General features: G+C 40.7%; 2 protein-coding genes across 4 annotated transcripts in view; one reads left to right on the top strand and one right to left on the bottom strand.

The window, feature by feature from the left end:
* Window positions 1-15,764, top strand: part of wdfy4 (WDFY family member 4) — a 34,699-nt gene extending 18,935 nt beyond the window's left edge. For 2 of the 3 annotated variants that reach the window (XM_028422712.1, XM_028422713.1), the window contains 23 exons: window positions 1,742-1,819; window positions 1,926-2,117; window positions 2,200-2,275; window positions 2,355-2,569; window positions 4,047-4,195; window positions 4,276-4,390; window positions 4,507-4,592; window positions 4,686-4,748; window positions 7,418-7,460; window positions 7,570-7,689; window positions 7,770-7,893; window positions 7,977-8,083; window positions 8,960-9,110; window positions 9,773-9,864; window positions 10,972-11,181; window positions 11,346-11,463; window positions 12,553-12,710; window positions 13,003-13,161; window positions 13,251-13,430; window positions 13,615-13,797; window positions 14,350-14,437; window positions 15,082-15,211; window positions 15,415-15,764. In XM_028422712.1, coding sequence (XP_028278513.1) covers window positions 1,742-1,819; window positions 1,926-2,117; window positions 2,200-2,275; window positions 2,355-2,569; window positions 4,047-4,195; window positions 4,276-4,390; window positions 4,507-4,592; window positions 4,686-4,748; window positions 7,418-7,460; window positions 7,570-7,689; window positions 7,770-7,893; window positions 7,977-8,083; window positions 8,960-9,110; window positions 9,773-9,864; window positions 10,972-11,181; window positions 11,346-11,463; window positions 12,553-12,710; window positions 13,003-13,161; window positions 13,251-13,430; window positions 13,615-13,797; window positions 14,350-14,437; window positions 15,082-15,211; window positions 15,415-15,478 — 2,901 coding nt within the window. In that variant the 3' untranslated portion in view covers window positions 15,479-15,764. The remainder of the gene's footprint in view (window positions 1-1,741; window positions 1,820-1,925; window positions 2,118-2,199; window positions 2,276-2,354; window positions 2,570-4,046; window positions 4,196-4,275; window positions 4,391-4,506; window positions 4,593-4,685; window positions 4,749-7,417; window positions 7,461-7,569; window positions 7,690-7,769; window positions 7,894-7,976; window positions 8,084-8,959; window positions 9,111-9,772; window positions 9,865-10,971; window positions 11,182-11,345; window positions 11,464-12,552; window positions 12,711-13,002; window positions 13,162-13,250; window positions 13,431-13,614; window positions 13,798-14,349; window positions 14,438-15,081; window positions 15,212-15,414) is intronic. The other variant, XM_028422714.1, reaches the window with a different exon arrangement.
* Window positions 4,770-6,898, bottom strand: lrrc18a (leucine rich repeat containing 18a). Its single transcript, XM_028422716.1, has 2 exons — window positions 6,657-6,898; window positions 4,770-5,700 (listed from the first exon to the last, which is right to left on the bottom strand). Exon 2 carries the CDS (start codon window positions 5,694-5,696, stop codon window positions 4,950-4,952), a length of 747 nt encoding a protein of 248 aa, XP_028278517.1. The 5' UTR covers window positions 5,697-5,700; window positions 6,657-6,898; the 3' UTR covers window positions 4,770-4,949.

The following is a 15,764-nucleotide window of genomic DNA, read 5'->3' as shown; positions in this document are numbered from 1 at the left end:
TTATTCTTTATCATATCAGTCTATGACAGGCTATCAGAGAGGGTGATGAATTGTTTTTCCATCTGAGATACAGGGACTAAGAGGGAGGGATGTTTTCTATCTTCCTTTCTGCAGTGTATTGCACCACTTCATTACAAATAGGTTGCAGTGTGCTCAAAAAATGATATTAAAATAATCAGCAGTGGTCAGACAGTCTCCTCATTTTTCCATCCATCCTAATGAAGGAACAAGTGAGTCATTAATTAATTTCTGGATCATCAACTTATGACCTTAATTTTGCAAGTCATGAGCTTAAAGGGAATTTCTTTTCAGTCACTGGATCCATAGTCATGCTGAGCATAGTTTGTGGCTTTAAGATATCTACTTTTAAAGCCTACTGTAGGTAATGAATGAGAATGTGGACTGATAGGCAGAATGTGTCCTCAGTCAAGCTTCAGTGCAATCCTTCCACAGATTTATTTCATCAGCGAATGCAGTTTTCATAATCATATCTGTGTCCTCATATTAGAAAGATAATTAACAGCACTAATGATCACGTTAAGTTCATTACACATTCACTGCCAGCTCAGAATGAAGTTGACATTATGTTGCCTTATCATCAAAGGTGGCGTATTGTTGGGAAGTCATTAAAATGGAAATGAGTGTGATGTTCTGATGTTAATTGCAGGGGGAAGAGATGAGTTATGTATTTAATGCAGCATTTAAAAAGCCAATGAGGTTCCTATCTGCTAAATAGGGTAATTAATGCTATATATTACTTATGTTTGTCCAAATGAAGGAATGAAATTAGGAGATGATGACGCTGACTTGCTGTTTATCTGTCACAACACGGCTCCAGTTCGCAAACTTCATTATTACTCTGTTTTCTGTCTGTAATATTTCTATAATCTCCCTTCAAATTACTCCTTTATTTCCTTTTCTGCACAAGTTATCATTTGGATAGGCAGTCAGTCACTCAGAGAAACAGTTTTCATTTTCCTCAGGGCTTGTCAAAGTTTGTTGTCAACTTTTATTCATATTTTTGCATCTCTTGTAATGCAGAAGCTGTTGTTGTTTTTCGTTTTTGTTGTACTTGAAATCAATTACTCCGTTCTGGGGTTTATAGTGCAAAGAAATGCAGAATTAGCATCTGTAAATAAGACTCAAGTATAAAGAGTTAGTGCATGTTCATTCAGTCAATTAAATGGCTTTCCTGGGTCAGCTGTGTGGATGGACACATGTTGTTTCACTAGTCTCTCAGCGAGCACTGCTGTGATGATGGGCTTAATGAAGCTGTTAACAGTCAGAATATGATCCCGGTGTGTCTGCTGAACATGAGCATCCTGCAGTGTCAACACAGCTCTGTTTTGGGGGTTTTAGCATTTTTTAATTTCTTTCCTCTTTTAATTGAGGCATAAACACAGATTCACAGGCGTAGGCACACACTTTACCTTGCCCTTGACTGTTGTGTGGCTCAGTGATATTAATGTTTATTTTAATTAAATCACACCAACAAATGATTACATTTACAGACAGGGTTATTGTAGGACTGTAGCCACTAGCTTATTTTGCCCAGTGAATGCAATTTAGAGCAGATGTAATTGTGTGAATGTATTGTAATTGCATGAAGAAACAACAATACCATTATGCATATACAATTTCTGTGAATGTGTGTGTATGTACAATATGAGCTGAGGGAAAAGAAGATTGCGCTGCCCCTCTTTTTATTTGCAACCATTAGGTTATTCTTGTCTTATTGTAGGAGTTCCTGTCCTACATGGAGTCACACCGACAAAGAGGCCACAGCATGTTTAAGAATATGAGGACAAATCACTTACAGGTTTGACACAATTTTTACCATGGCATAAATGTTATAAAAAGTCAAAATGGGATGTTTAGTAATGTTTGCACCCGTCTTATCTGTTCATTCTGTTTCTGTGTCCCAGTTACAAGCCAGTGAGTGGGAGCGAGTGAGCTCCAAGTGGCTGCAAGTGGAGGCCGAGCTGCTGAGGGAGAGAGCTGTGTTTGGCCCTGGCCCAGGGGTGCTGCTGAGCCGAAACTGGGTGCAAGATGCTGCTGAAGGACCCAATCGAACCAGATGCCGCATCCGCAGAAAGGCTCCAAGACGATCCAAACGGGTGCAGCACTTCAGTCTGAACATGGATCTGCAGAGGATTTTCCTATTAAGTATTTTAACATTTTCATGTGTTTTTTCAACAGCTGCTGGGATCGATGTGTCTGGATTCAAGTTCTGGCATGTCTGAAGACAGTAAAAACAGAATGGAAGGTGACACTGGTAAAGTGAATTGTTTGTTAATTCATTGTTTATTTATGTATTTATTTGTTTGAGTATTTCAGTGTCATTTTTTTTAAAGATCCCAAGATCTTGTGCGAAGTTGGTTCAGAGGCTAAAGAGGATGAAGAGGACGAAGGACAGCATTGTGACCGTCTGACTTTCTTCCCCGTTCTGAATGAGACACCCACTGTCACAGAGGTTCAACCCAACCTCTCCACCCAGGAGCCTTGCTCACACACACAAGACTGCCCCGACATGCGCATCATCCTGCAAGAGCTGCACCCTAGAGAGGAGGTACTGTGGCACCAGAGGGCACGTTGGTAAACAGCATGGCTAAATACAAGCACAACTCCTTTCTTCCTACTAATATTCACAATCATAATTATCTGATGTAGACTAAGGGATTCCAATAGCCCAGTGCTGCTATCAGAATTTCATCTTTCCTCATTAGTTTAATGTTTTAATGTTGAGGCCCAGCACAGCTCTTCTCATTCTTACAGTGAGTTAGAAAGCAGTGCACATGTTGACAGGGACTCTCATCGCTCCGGCAACCAGCCGCGGCTTTTAATGTTTCTGACAGAAGTATTAATAAAAACAGTAGGAGGTGATGCAAGCTGTCTTACATCCGCTTAGCAAGTGTGTGATGTGTGCAAGTGCGTCCTGTTGTCTTGCAGTGGTTCAGTGCATGAGTCCTGCTGAGTTTCCTGTCAAATGAACACAGTCATTAGCTCTGAAAAATGCACACACAGGCTAACACCAACACACACACGAAGTTACACACAAAGGGAGATCCACTCATAATTAGCTTGCCAGCGCCAATAGTGTGATTATGACAATAATGTGTGTGGGGAGAAATCAATGGTCTGACATTAGGCTCTCAGTCAATAAAAGTCCTCCTTTTTTCTCCTTCTTCCCATCATCAGCTAAATCACCCTCAGACTGATAGCGCATATCTGTCCAGAGCACAGAAAGCAGATAAGGAAACAAGTTTATTGTTATGTATTTAATCTTTGATAACAATAAATTCAACTACTTTTTTTCTGAAATTGAGTTATTGTTAGGGACAACAGGCCTGATGCCAGTTTCCTGATGGAGACTGCCACAATATCTGACCATGATACAGCTCAGTGTAACATTCCTGTACCATGTAGCAGAGACTTAGTCACCTTGACTCTTCTTAAATACTTTCACATGATTTTGTCCAGTTTTTGTGTGTGCACTCAGACAATAGGTTCTGATCACTTATCAGTTTTCCTATTGTGTGTGTGGCAGTGATTAATTCTCCTAATAATGGCCACCCCCCTGTGTGACAGTGTGTCGGGGGGTAGGGAGTCTGATTTGATTAGTATAAATTGTGAGGGCCCTGTGGGTACGTTGGGGCCCCATATGGTTTTTGGGCGCTGTGTCCCAGAGGGCCTACAGTGAGGCCAGCACAGGGAGACAGCCAGGTGCACACAGTCGTTGTGAAATGAGGGGAGACAATAGAATTATCCACACAATGCAGTTAGCATTAGCTACAACCAGTGCTGAAAGCAGCATGTGGGTTCACTTGACACTGAATGAAACACACTGTCACACTGCTGAAAAAGGGGCCGGGCCTCCTCCTCCCCATCAATCAGCCCTGATAATGAAGTGTTCAACTGTGTCTCTTTAATAATGATTAAAATATGTGATTAAAATGATCAATCAAGTAAAGGCTGCCTGTGTATCTGCTATTTTATGTCCACAGAGAGAATGTGCTTAATGTGGGGCTTAATGTATGTCTCTGTAGGTAAAGGCTAAGATGTGTGTCGTAGTGGTGAATGGCCTCGCAGTCACAGAGGGTTTGCTGCTGTTTGGGAAGGAGAGCCTGCTCTTGTGTGAAGGGTTCACTCTCAGTCCTACTGGAGATGTTTGTTGCAGGAAACACCACCCCAGCAGGTACATTTATGAATGCTGTATAGTTACTATAGCCCATGTAAGTGTCTCACTCATTCATCCTCTGTGTCCATTTTTGCCAGTGTGAAAGACTCCTTTATCTCAAACATGCTAAGTAAAGAGCAGCTGTCAGCCAGCTGCAGATGCTGGCTGTATGAAGATATCAAAGAGGCTCGTTTCATGCGTTTCCTTTTAGAGGTCAGACACCTAATCACACACGTCATTTTTCGATTGTTTCTTTATATTTTATTTTATATTATTTATTGAACAGGTTTAAATGAGTAAAAGCTACTTTGCTTCTTTGTTACTTTAAGGACAATGCTATTGAGATCTTCATGAAAAATGGGCACTCTGCGTTTCTGGTATTCCTGAATAAAGACCACGTTTCTGCATACAAAAGGTGCTACGCTAACAAACAGTAAATATTTTAAACGCCTTTATCTCATTATCTTGCCTCTGATCCTCATTCTTTCTTCTGTCTCCATCCCTGCAGGTTGAGCACAGTAGTGCCATCAATAAAAGGTAGAGGAGTTGCTGAAGTCATTGCTAATGCCAGGTAGGTCACACAACAGGAACATTTAAAGAAATCTCTTGTTTTATTTCATCAAATGAGTTATAAAATACAAGTGTACAATGCATTTATCAGAATATTATGTACGTATGTAGGACATTAAACTTTATGTAGCGACCTTAATATGACTCCTCCAATTGTTTAGTATTTTAAGACGAAGTATTATTAGTATATGTGATATTTGATCTACATGTAATCCCCCTTTTTTCTTAGTCTCCACACATCCTGATTGACTGTAGCCACTGAGTTTGGTACCATCAGACCAGAATATGTCCTTATCTTTTTCTCCTCCTCTTTTTTCTCCTCATACATGCCACCACCTCCTCCTCCTCTTCCACTCCATTTTCCTTCTTTCCTTTGATCCCTCTTTGATCCCTCATCGTCTTCCTGAGTGTCCAGTAGAGGATTTCGTTTCACATTCAACTTTGTGAGGTTGCCCAAGTCTTGCACAAACTCTGGTAGCTTATTGAAGAGGTTGTCGAACAGGCCTAACTCTTGGAGATTGTCTAAAGCCCTCAAAGTGGGAGGCAGAGCATCCAGTTGGTTCATCCCTAGATTGAGGCTCCTCAGGTTAGTGAGGTGGCCCAGTGCGGGGGGTAAACCTACAGCGGTTAAGTTGTTGTTAGAGAAGTTGAGGTGGGTCAGTCCCACCAGGTTCCCGATGGACTCGGGCAGAGACTTCAGCTTGTTGCTATGAAGATCGAGCCATTTGAGTGATGAGAAGTTACCAATGTTATCTGGAAGTTCCTGTATCAGGTTGCGGCTGAGGTCTAACTCGTCCACGTTGGTCAGTTCGAGCAGGCACTTCGGGAAGATGGTTAAACCCATGTTGCTAAGGGTGAGTCTGCGCCAGCCATCTGGAGTCATCCGTACTGCCTTTTTGGCAGACTTGAGGGTCACCTTTATCCCTTTGGCTCCTTTTCCTTTGGGCATAGTACTGCAACACAAAGAGTTACTGAACAGCTCAGTGTCCTTTAGTGACAGCTGCCCCAAGAGGCTGGTTTACAATAATTTATCTAATCTCCACCTCCACTCGGTGCTATAGCAAATAAATGTGTGTGTTTGTTTAGTGTAAGTGTGTGTGTGTAAGGCTGATGTGATTTATTCAGATACAAGGGCTTATGTATGGCCTGGGGCAGAAGGGAAAGCATGCTCTCTGAGGAATGAGAGCCAGAGCGGCGTGTGTGTCTCCATGAGTGTGCGTGTGTGTCGCAGTGTTGTGTCTGCACTAGTGTATGTCTGCACTAGTGTTGCCCATGGGGGTATTTAAGAGCATGACTCTCTAATTAAGGCTAATGCTGGGGAACAATAGGAGAGAGGCGACACTGGGTAATACAGCATAAATAAATGAGTGCTGATGCTCCCTCACCATTCAGCTGATTGAGTTGTTTGGATCTTTTTACAGGCAAAGGATGGTGTGTGTGTGGGACATCCACATGCAAGTGTGTTGACAGACATGGATGCACTGTACTATAGTATGTGTGTGCATAAAGAGTCAAATCAGGACTTTGATAAATGATAGTTGGGAAGTGTTGAGAGTGTAATGAGGGCTTCGCTCTTCTCCCCTCCCTGTCTAAAAGAGCAAGGTGTGTGTCTGTTTGTGTCTGTGTTACACCCCAAGGCCCTCTCTCGCCTCATTCATCATCCTCAGGATGAGAGAGGTTATCCACTGGTGCTTGTTCCCATTATAACCTCCTATAGAAAACTATTGCATGAAATTATTGCCTGCAATTAGATAACACATACTGGGCCAAATGCAATGATTGATTTAATGGAGTTTTACAAAAATAATTTGGTCAGTAGTTATTGGTGTTGGAAATCACACTTAAACTAGCCCCTTATCTCAAAACTATTTTATCACATTGTCAACACATTATAAAAACATGTACTCACTATATTTTATCTTCTTTCTTCCTGGATCAGTCGTAAGCATGCAGAGAGGTTGCCTCAGTTTTAGAAAGATTGTTCTCGAAGCCTCTCACCTGCCCCCCCAAAAAATGTTTAAAAAATTACTTTACCATTACTTTAGTATCACATTTACAGTTTGGTCAACATGTACATGTTGAAGCTGCACTAATATCTGGTAATCCTTCAGAGGAAGACGAGGAATGCGTTGTTTGCCATGCCTCCCGTCACCAAAGAGGGAAAGTCAAGGTTTCTGTTGTTTAACAGGGTTACTTAGCAACTGAGGTGCTTGGCGCCAGGACTTTTATTGCCCTGTTTCAGGCCCACAGAGGGAAAGATTTCAGAAGCAGTTGATCCCTTTTCTAATTTAGATTAAACATGCTAAGACTAGTTTCCATGAGTTAATGAAACATTTAGCATGAGTATATTTGAACACTTTTTGGTGGATTGAATAAAATAAATTGTGGTTTTAGTGTCAGTGCTTTGCTAAAAAGCAGTTATTTGTGCAACATATTGTGTAACATACTGTAGCTAACCTCAGTCCCATAACTTGTCCTACAGCTGTGTACACACAGTTTTCTGTTTCCTGAGTCACTCATTCACTCATCTCCACACTGCTGCTTCCAAACCCTTATGTGTTACAGTTAAACTCTGGTTGCTAGGCAACGGAGCAAGCAAAAAAGAGAAAGCTCTGCTCAGTGATCAGCCTCTGTTGCTAATTCAAGGTATTTGTTTTTATTATGTTTTAGAAAGACTCCTGTGGTTGAGAAGACAGTCCTTGTTAAATGGCAGGTAATGTAATAAACAAAGCTCCTCATCTATTTCATTTTGTCAGCAATGTTTGTGCTCACAGACTCAACACGTCCTCATTAACAGCAATGTTCTGTTATTTACCCTTTAGAAAGGGGAGATAAGTAACTTTGAGTACTTGATGCATTTGAACACCATTGCTGGAAGGACGTACAATGACTTGATGCAGTATCCAGTTTTTCCCTGGGTCTTGGCTGACTATCAGTCAGAGGTAAAATCTCAACTCATATCCATGTTAAATCCATGTTGTCTAGACTATGATTACAAGTGGGATTTCTCTATGCTTCACAGACACTTGATCTGTCAAATCCTGCAACTTTCCGTGATTTGTCAAAGCCAATGGGAGGTCAGACTGAGAAAAGGAAGCAGATGTTCATCCAGAGATATGAAGAAGTTGAGAGCAATGATGGTGAAGGTGACTGTTCAGCTGGATTTTTATTCTTCTCACCTGTGCAATATGGTTTTAACCACCACTTTTTGTTTGGATCTCTGCAACAGATCTGTTAGCACGCTGCCACTACTGCACACATTACTCTTCAGCCATCATTGTGGCCTCTTTTCTTGTCAGGATGGAGCCATTTTCACACACCTATCAGACTCTGCAGGTGAGGCCAAGAAGCAAAATGTTGTTTGTTAGTCTTTACTAATAATGTTGGTGTAAAATTCTGTTAAACCGATCTCTGACATTTAGGATATCAGTGAATTTTACAAAAGCTTAGAATAAGATGAATTAAGTGGGTTAATAAAGAAGTTTACTCACACATAGTAAAAACTTTTAAGTGTTATATATTCGCTCTAAAGACAGTTTGTTGTTTTTGGGTTTCACCACCGTTCTGCAAAACCACTGTTCCAGATGTCCAATCACATCCATCATTGTGTCATATTTATTTTTTGTATTTTCCATCTAATCTTGCTAATAACATCAATCTAATATGCGCTATTTTCAGCACTCTACATCCTGTTACAGTGGAGTTTTGTTACAAAAGCGGATTATAGGGAAATTTTTAATATATATGCAAATAATTACAGAAAGCCTCTAAAAAAGCCAATGCAAATAGCCACAGATGTTACCACAGCAGCCACTTGATTATAATGAAAAGGCATGCATATTTGATAGTCAGAATAAAGCAATAAAGATGTTAGTCTGGTGAATTAGGATGCCGTTTTGTCTTCTGAAGCACATAAGGGGTGTGTAGTAATATCCATAACTGGATTTACATCTCTAACACAGTTTACCACTATATATGCTATTTTCATTCATTGAAGTAATTGTTTTACTCTAAATTACATTCACTCTCATGAGATTTCCATCACAGATTATGGAATTTTACAGAAAGATGAAAAGCTTCTGTCTAATATTAGCAAATATTTCCTGGAATATAAAGTATGGTTCACTACACTGAACCATGCAGGCCTCTTCATTAACATGCCTGTTACAAAGTTTGGTCCAACAGTGTGCTTACAGTGTTGTTTCTTTACAGGGAGGGTTTGATCTCCCAGAGCGGATGTTTTACAGCATAAAGAAGGAGTGGGAGTCTGCCTCCAGAGACAACATGGGAGATGTCCGAGAGCTCATCCCAGAGTTCTTCTACCTGCCTGACTTCTTGCTCAACTCCAACCACATCCAGCTAGGTAAGGCACAATGTGCTCTGTGTGTCTACTTTAATGATTAAAAGCAGTAATTTCCTGTTCATATTTTACTTGTAAAAGCACCTTTGCTACTTAGTTAGCTATTTGTTAACAAATTAGTTACTGCTTCTCTCAGCTGCAAAGGCTTTTCTAGTTTTAAAAAGGCATGTGATTTGGAACATAGTCAGCAAAAGTTGTCACACATGAGCAGCATTGTCTAATTTTACCAAACTATGATATTAAAAAAAGCTTGCCATGTGTCCATTGTCACTCAGGTGCAAATAAAGAAACACACATATATTTAGGCCCTGTTTCTATGGTACATAATGTTGTCCTGCTGGCATGTGTTGCTCTGTAAAGCCATAGGCACACATGTAAACACACCAGCTTATAACACAGAATTAAAACTATCTTGTGTTGTATTCTGTGCAGTGCAGACATACTACTTTATAGGCCTGCAAAGAGTCCTCAGGTTCTAAGTCAGATCCGCTCATAGCTTCTCTTCAGCTCCATCCTCTCGGTCATTCCTGGTTTTAAAACAAGTATTTGAACCAAATCTCCTGCCAGTGAGTTAAAGGCAAAGAACTACACAGGGTGTTTTTAAACTATACCGCTTGATGTGACACAGCATGCTGTTTGAACTATATGTATCCATATCACTTCAGGTTGTATGGAGGATGGAACAGCTCTGGGGGATGTTGAGCTGCCTCCATGGGCGAAAGATGACCCGCAGGAGTTCATTAGAGTCCATCGAGAGGTCAGTGACACCTGATCCTCACCAGGGTTGTCTGTTACATATACAAGAACTTTTCCCATAGGACCTAATGATGTTTGTCAATACCCACTGATCTATGTATACAGAGGATACACTGATTACGATGTCTTAACAAATAACCACCATCGTTGGTTATTGGTTCTTGTTTTACCACTGTGTAACAGACAGATATTATTCACAATTCATTAGGTTCTCTAGAGGCTGATCTGCCTCACTGAGTCTGGTTCAGTTACATTCTTTTGGTACTAACTGTTTTCAGATATAATGGCCAGTTGTTTAACTTATCAGGCAGATGTATGAAAGGCTTGTATGTGAAGTTTAGATGACAGCCACTGAAGGACAGCAACCCTATTTAATATGATTCAGTACACACACAAGACTTCTCTCTCATTCAGAATGCCGTTGTTTCTGCATCCTGTTTATGAGCTGAATATTCTCTCTATTTTCCTTTCGTTCTTCTCCCTCTCTGTGTGGGGTTATTGTATATCTCTCAAGATTTTTTTTTCAGCATGACCCTCCCTTTTTCCATTCCTGGGGCATCTATGATGGTTATCACTCTGTAATCTACTGGACTACTCATATTGCCTACCATTCTCATAAAATTAGTGACAAAAAGTGAAAATTGTTTTTTTTTTCTTCCATGGACAAATTAACTCAGGACAATATATCCTTGTTATGTTGTTTTTTCAGCCTTCTGTTTGTCCAGGATGTGTTTATTAAGATTTGGTGCAAGGATGTAGCTGGTCATAATGCCTATTTTTCCCTTATTAACTCCTCAAAACCAATCTCTGGCTAATTCTACCCAAATCATTCTTTAATTCTAACATGGAGATATGCTCATAACACAGCTCAGCATCCTGCTGTTTTACACTTCTAAATTGACTTTTATAAGAAATCATACAGTACCAAGTTTCTGTACTTTAAACTCTCTTATTAGCAGCTTGACTGATGGTTTGGGGTGCACTATAATATTGCATGCTGCACACTGCTGTATTTTTTTAGACTATACAACATATGTCTATGTTGTTTTGTGATATTATTTGACTAGATGATTTTAGCCCACGCAGCAATCTTTTCTGTTTGCATTAGGTGCTGGAGAGTGACTACGTGAGTTCACACATCCACCTGTGGATTGACCTAATATTTGGTTACCGGCAAAAAGGTCCAGCTGCTGTTGAAAGCGTGAACACCTTCCACCCTTACTTCTATGCCCAGAGAGGCCGGCAGGATGCTAAGGACCCTGTCATTAAGAGCACAATCTTGGGATATGTCAGCAGCTTTGGTCAGGTTCCCAAACAGGTAAGAAGATGTATTTACAAGGGGTGATTGGTTATTTATAATTATTAGTAATTAGTTACACAACTTTTGTGGTAATGTCTGTAAATGACAAATGCCAGTTGGCACAGGCTAAAAAAATGGGCTTTTGTGTAGTAGTACTTACTCAATTATGTCTGCTCCTACAGCTTTTCATCAAGCCCCATCCACCTCGTTGTGGCTCCAAGAAAGAAGTACCATCATCCCATCCAACTCCATTTTTCTTTAAACTGGACAAATTGAAAACCACTGTGCAGCCATTCAGAGGTAAATTAGATCAATGAAAGCACTGATACTCTGGGAATTTTCTTTATATTCAAAATCTAGATATAAAGAAGAAACATGCCTGTCAACAAATATGATGGCAGAGTTGACTTGTTTTTATTGTCTGTTTTTTCTGTTAGGTATTCTGATGTATTATGAAACTGTAGGAATGTTTCAGGCATTTCTTTCTTTTTTCTCCTGGAAAGAGCCCGACCAGCTATTTCTACCTGCTTCCTGTCTTTTTTAAGCTTTTGTGCTACACAAACAAAATTTAATTAATTATAATCATCTGCATTTGGCACCATTTTGTGTTGTCCCGCTTTTATTTTTTTCACACCATATGATGTCAGTTTTTATACACAAGATGTGTCTAGGTCTCAAGAGAATCATTGAAAAGCAGTGAGGTGTCTATAGATTAATTTACACTACAGAAGGGTAGAAGGAGCGATCTGTTAGAGCTACAATATGGAGATGACTCTTCCGCTGAGCCCTACTTAATAATCTGAATATCACTACAGGCCCACTGAGGGAGAGGAGATGAATCTGCGAATGCTCAGGGAGAGATTCCTGCATATTACATTTCATATTAAATCTTAGACTGTCTGATCTGATCAATAAGCAGATAGAGATGAATAGGGGGAGGAACGCTAAGACTAATGCAGACAGGACGTCTTTCTGGGGATTTTCATAGAAAAGCAGAACTGGCAATAGGATGTAATGATTTCTGCCTGTTCCTGCATGAATAGGTCAATTATAGGCACAATTACAGCCTCTCTCTCTCACCGTCTCAACCCCCGACATACACACAACTTCTACTGTTCAGGTTGCAGGTGTCCCCTTAGGACCAGGGCTCAGCTTTTTCTAACCAGGGAATAGCTGTTTTAATTGCCCCGTTTTCTGTGGTCAGTTTAATGAAATTCTTTACAAGTTTATGGGGCTACCAAACTCTTTAATGTGATGTATTTGAAGAGCCATTATCTTTATTTGTCCTGGCAAGTTTGTTCAGGTACACAGAAAAGCAGAATGAGGTCAGCTTTTGAATTATTCTAAACAATTCTGTTTGTTTTGTTTGCATATATGGTTTGAGTGTAGAGCTGCAGAGAGGCCCGGTGGGTCAGATACTGTGTCTGGAGAAGGAGGTCCTGGTGCTGGAGAGAAACCGTCTCCTGCTGTCACCTCCCCAGGGATGCTTCTTTAGCTGGGGATTCCCAGACAACAGCTGCGCCTTTGGAAACTACTCCACGGAGAAAGTAAACAATTTTGGCTGATAAAAAACAAATTATGAACTCTGTTTAGCTGCATTACACTGTGCAGGCCCATCACAATTTAAGTTTATGTAATAACACTAATAAGTCTTTGTTTAATTGCCACTTAATTTAATATAAAGTGAAATGGACCCACTTTAAACACCTGATAGACTGTGAATCTTTATGATCTGCTAACCACAAACACATTACTGTATTAGGTAAGTGAACTGATTTCTTGTAATTGTAATTTTGCTTATTTGCTAACATACATGCATATATGTATGTCCTTCTCCAGATCTTTGCAGTGTGTGAGAGTTTGTGTGACTGGGGTGAGACGTTATGCTCCGCCTGGCCCAATCCAACAACCATCATCACTGCAGGAACCAGCACTGTAGTGTGTGCGTGGGATGTAGCAGTCACCAAGGACAAACTCACACACATGAAGCTCAGGCAGGTTAGTCTGCTTGTTTTCTCTGGAGTCCTACACAAGATCTATTTGTACACACAGACACACGCTTTCACTGACCCTGCTGTTCTTTACAGCCGTTATACGGTCACACAGCTGCAGTGACGTGCCTGGCCGTGTCTGACGTCCACAGCATTATAGTGAGCGGCTCCCGTGACCTTACCTGCATCCTGTGGGACTTAGAGGAGCTGAGTTACATCACTCAGTTAGTCGGACACACAACCAGCATCTCTGCACTAGCTATCAATGAGCTCACTGTAAGTCCACATTGTGGATCTACTTTCAAATTCACTTGCTCTCTTTTATTTCCTCTGTCCTTTTTAAAAATGTTTGGCTCACTGTCGTCAGCACACAGCATGAGGAAGGGAGGATTCCCACTGCTGACAACATGCATATCCTCTTTGACTGTGTTCATGTGAACACTGTGTTACTCTGTTTAAGGGTGAGATTGTGTCATGTGCTGGACCTCTGTTCTACCTGTGGACCATGAAAGGCCAGCTGTTGGCTTGCACAGAAACTTCCTGCAGGCCTCAGGCAGACATCCTGTGTGTCAGCTTCTCTCAGAGACACGAGTGGGATGCCAGGAATGTTATTGTCACCGGGTGCACAGATGGCATCATACGGGTGAGTTTTTAACTATACAGGTAGTCTTACAGACCTATCACCACTGTCAGTAGAACGCTCTGCCTGCACCAGTCTTTCATTCTGGTGAGAATGCAGTAACAGTACATGACAGAAAGCACCTCTTTAATTGGCTGGCAGCTCTGTGTGGGCACTAGATCAGTAGGAAAGAATTCTTTGTTTTTATACACTATACTGTACAGTGTTCATCAGTGGCATTCATTATTTGGGTATTAGCCTCACTGGTATCTGCCCGGATGTCCATCAAGGTATTAATAACAGCATCTGGGTTTTGTGTGTGTGTGACTGTTTTTGCTAAGGATTAATATAAGCATATGCTGCCTTTCTGCAATCAAAGCTGCAAACTCTAAATTGTGCTTCACTTGGGAGTGGTGCCCATGCTACACGCTCAACACACACACAAATGGTGTCATTACTTTATTATTACATTGAGTGTGTGGGGCGTGTGCGCTCACCGGCCTGTTTGTGAGTGTGTTTGTTATTATGTTGAATTATGTCTATGATTTTGCTACTCGTTATGTGTCTCTCATACAGATATGGAGGACAGAGTACACCAGAACACAATTACCTGGCCCTCCAGAAGAGCCTGTGTCCCCAGGGCAAGACCAAACGCAGAGAGACGGTAATGTCACTGGTACTGGGATAGGAGATGCATGTAGGACTTATATTTATAACAACACGTGATAAGATTGGCTGACAGTAACAAAACTGTGAGATCAACTGCACAAAAATACATGCTCTCTTATAGTGTTAAAAAAAATCTTGCTGCTATTTAATAAGATAAGTTCTTAAGTTGTGGGATGATTATTTTTAACCGCTCATCTCTAAGCTAGACAGCACAGTTTTCAGATGAGAGCTTGTAATGCTTACCCTATCCCTCACTAGCATTAGGGCAAGCAGGAATTATGTTGTTATAAAGTTATTAAACATAGAGCCAGTAAACACTGATGAGTAATTCTGCTGACGTGTGTGTGCGTGTATAATTTAGAAAGCAATAATACCCAGATCCAATTTGGCATACGTTGGGTTACAGCCTCGCGTCACCTCATAGGAGTATTATGCTTTCCAATTACATTGAGTCAAGTCTTTACGTAACACTGAGGCATTTTATATTTGAGGGATTTTTCTCCCTTTTACAGCCCGCCGTCTCCGGATGGACACTGTGTTAATGCACAATTTTATTTTTGTTTTGATGACTATAGAAGACAACTGCCCTGTAACTCAGTAGCAAGGGGGTGTTGATGTATTCTCATGATGAATTCACAGTGAGCCGCTCATGTCAGGTTAAGGGCTGGGAGAGGCATCTGGTCTTATGTCAAGAGCTGAACAGAAATCAGGCTGTGTCACCACGTCGCTATAAAGAAAATCCAGCCATCACAGCACTGGCCATGTCCAGGTACAGTACATATCACACACACATTCACTGCAAAGAGATTGAAAACTGAAAACTGTATGTTCAATTACATATGTTAATCTTAATCTGTAATTACAACTGAATCCTTAACAAGTCCAATTTACACGTACTTCAATGTATGTGTATTAGTGCATGCTTTACCACAGAAAATACATTTTTACATACCATTTCTCTTTTCTGTGTAGGAGTCATGCTACCCTGTTGGCAGGTGATGCCTGGGGCAGAGTTTATACCTGGACCTGTGAGTGACTGAGAGGTGGCAGTATTTGAACACAATCACACTTCCAGCCACCAATTCTGCACACACATTTTTTTTCTCTGAAAGAGACTGACAGAAAATCCATCAGTATCTCAGGTCTGACAGGAGCTGCTTTATTCAGTGGATTCACAGAAACCATTATTACAGTATTTGATACACTCAAGTTTCTGACAAAATATTTAGCTCCTTATGATTATTTAAACTGTATGTTTTTTTGTGTGTAAATACTGAATTTCAGTGAATTTGAATAAATCAACTGACATTGGCATTTGCCTA

This window comes from Parambassis ranga, chromosome 15, assembly GCF_900634625.1.
Source record: "Parambassis ranga chromosome 15, fParRan2.1, whole genome shotgun sequence".
Lineage (NCBI taxonomy): Eukaryota > Metazoa > Chordata > Actinopteri > Ambassidae > Parambassis > Parambassis ranga.
This window is presented reverse-complemented; position numbering and strand designations above follow the sequence as displayed.

Excerpts from the sequence above, each read along its gene's own strand:
- lrrc18a (XM_028422716.1), bottom strand. The coding sequence starts at position 5,696 with ATGCCCAAAGGAAAAGGAGCCAAAGGGATAAAGGTGACCCTCAAGTCT.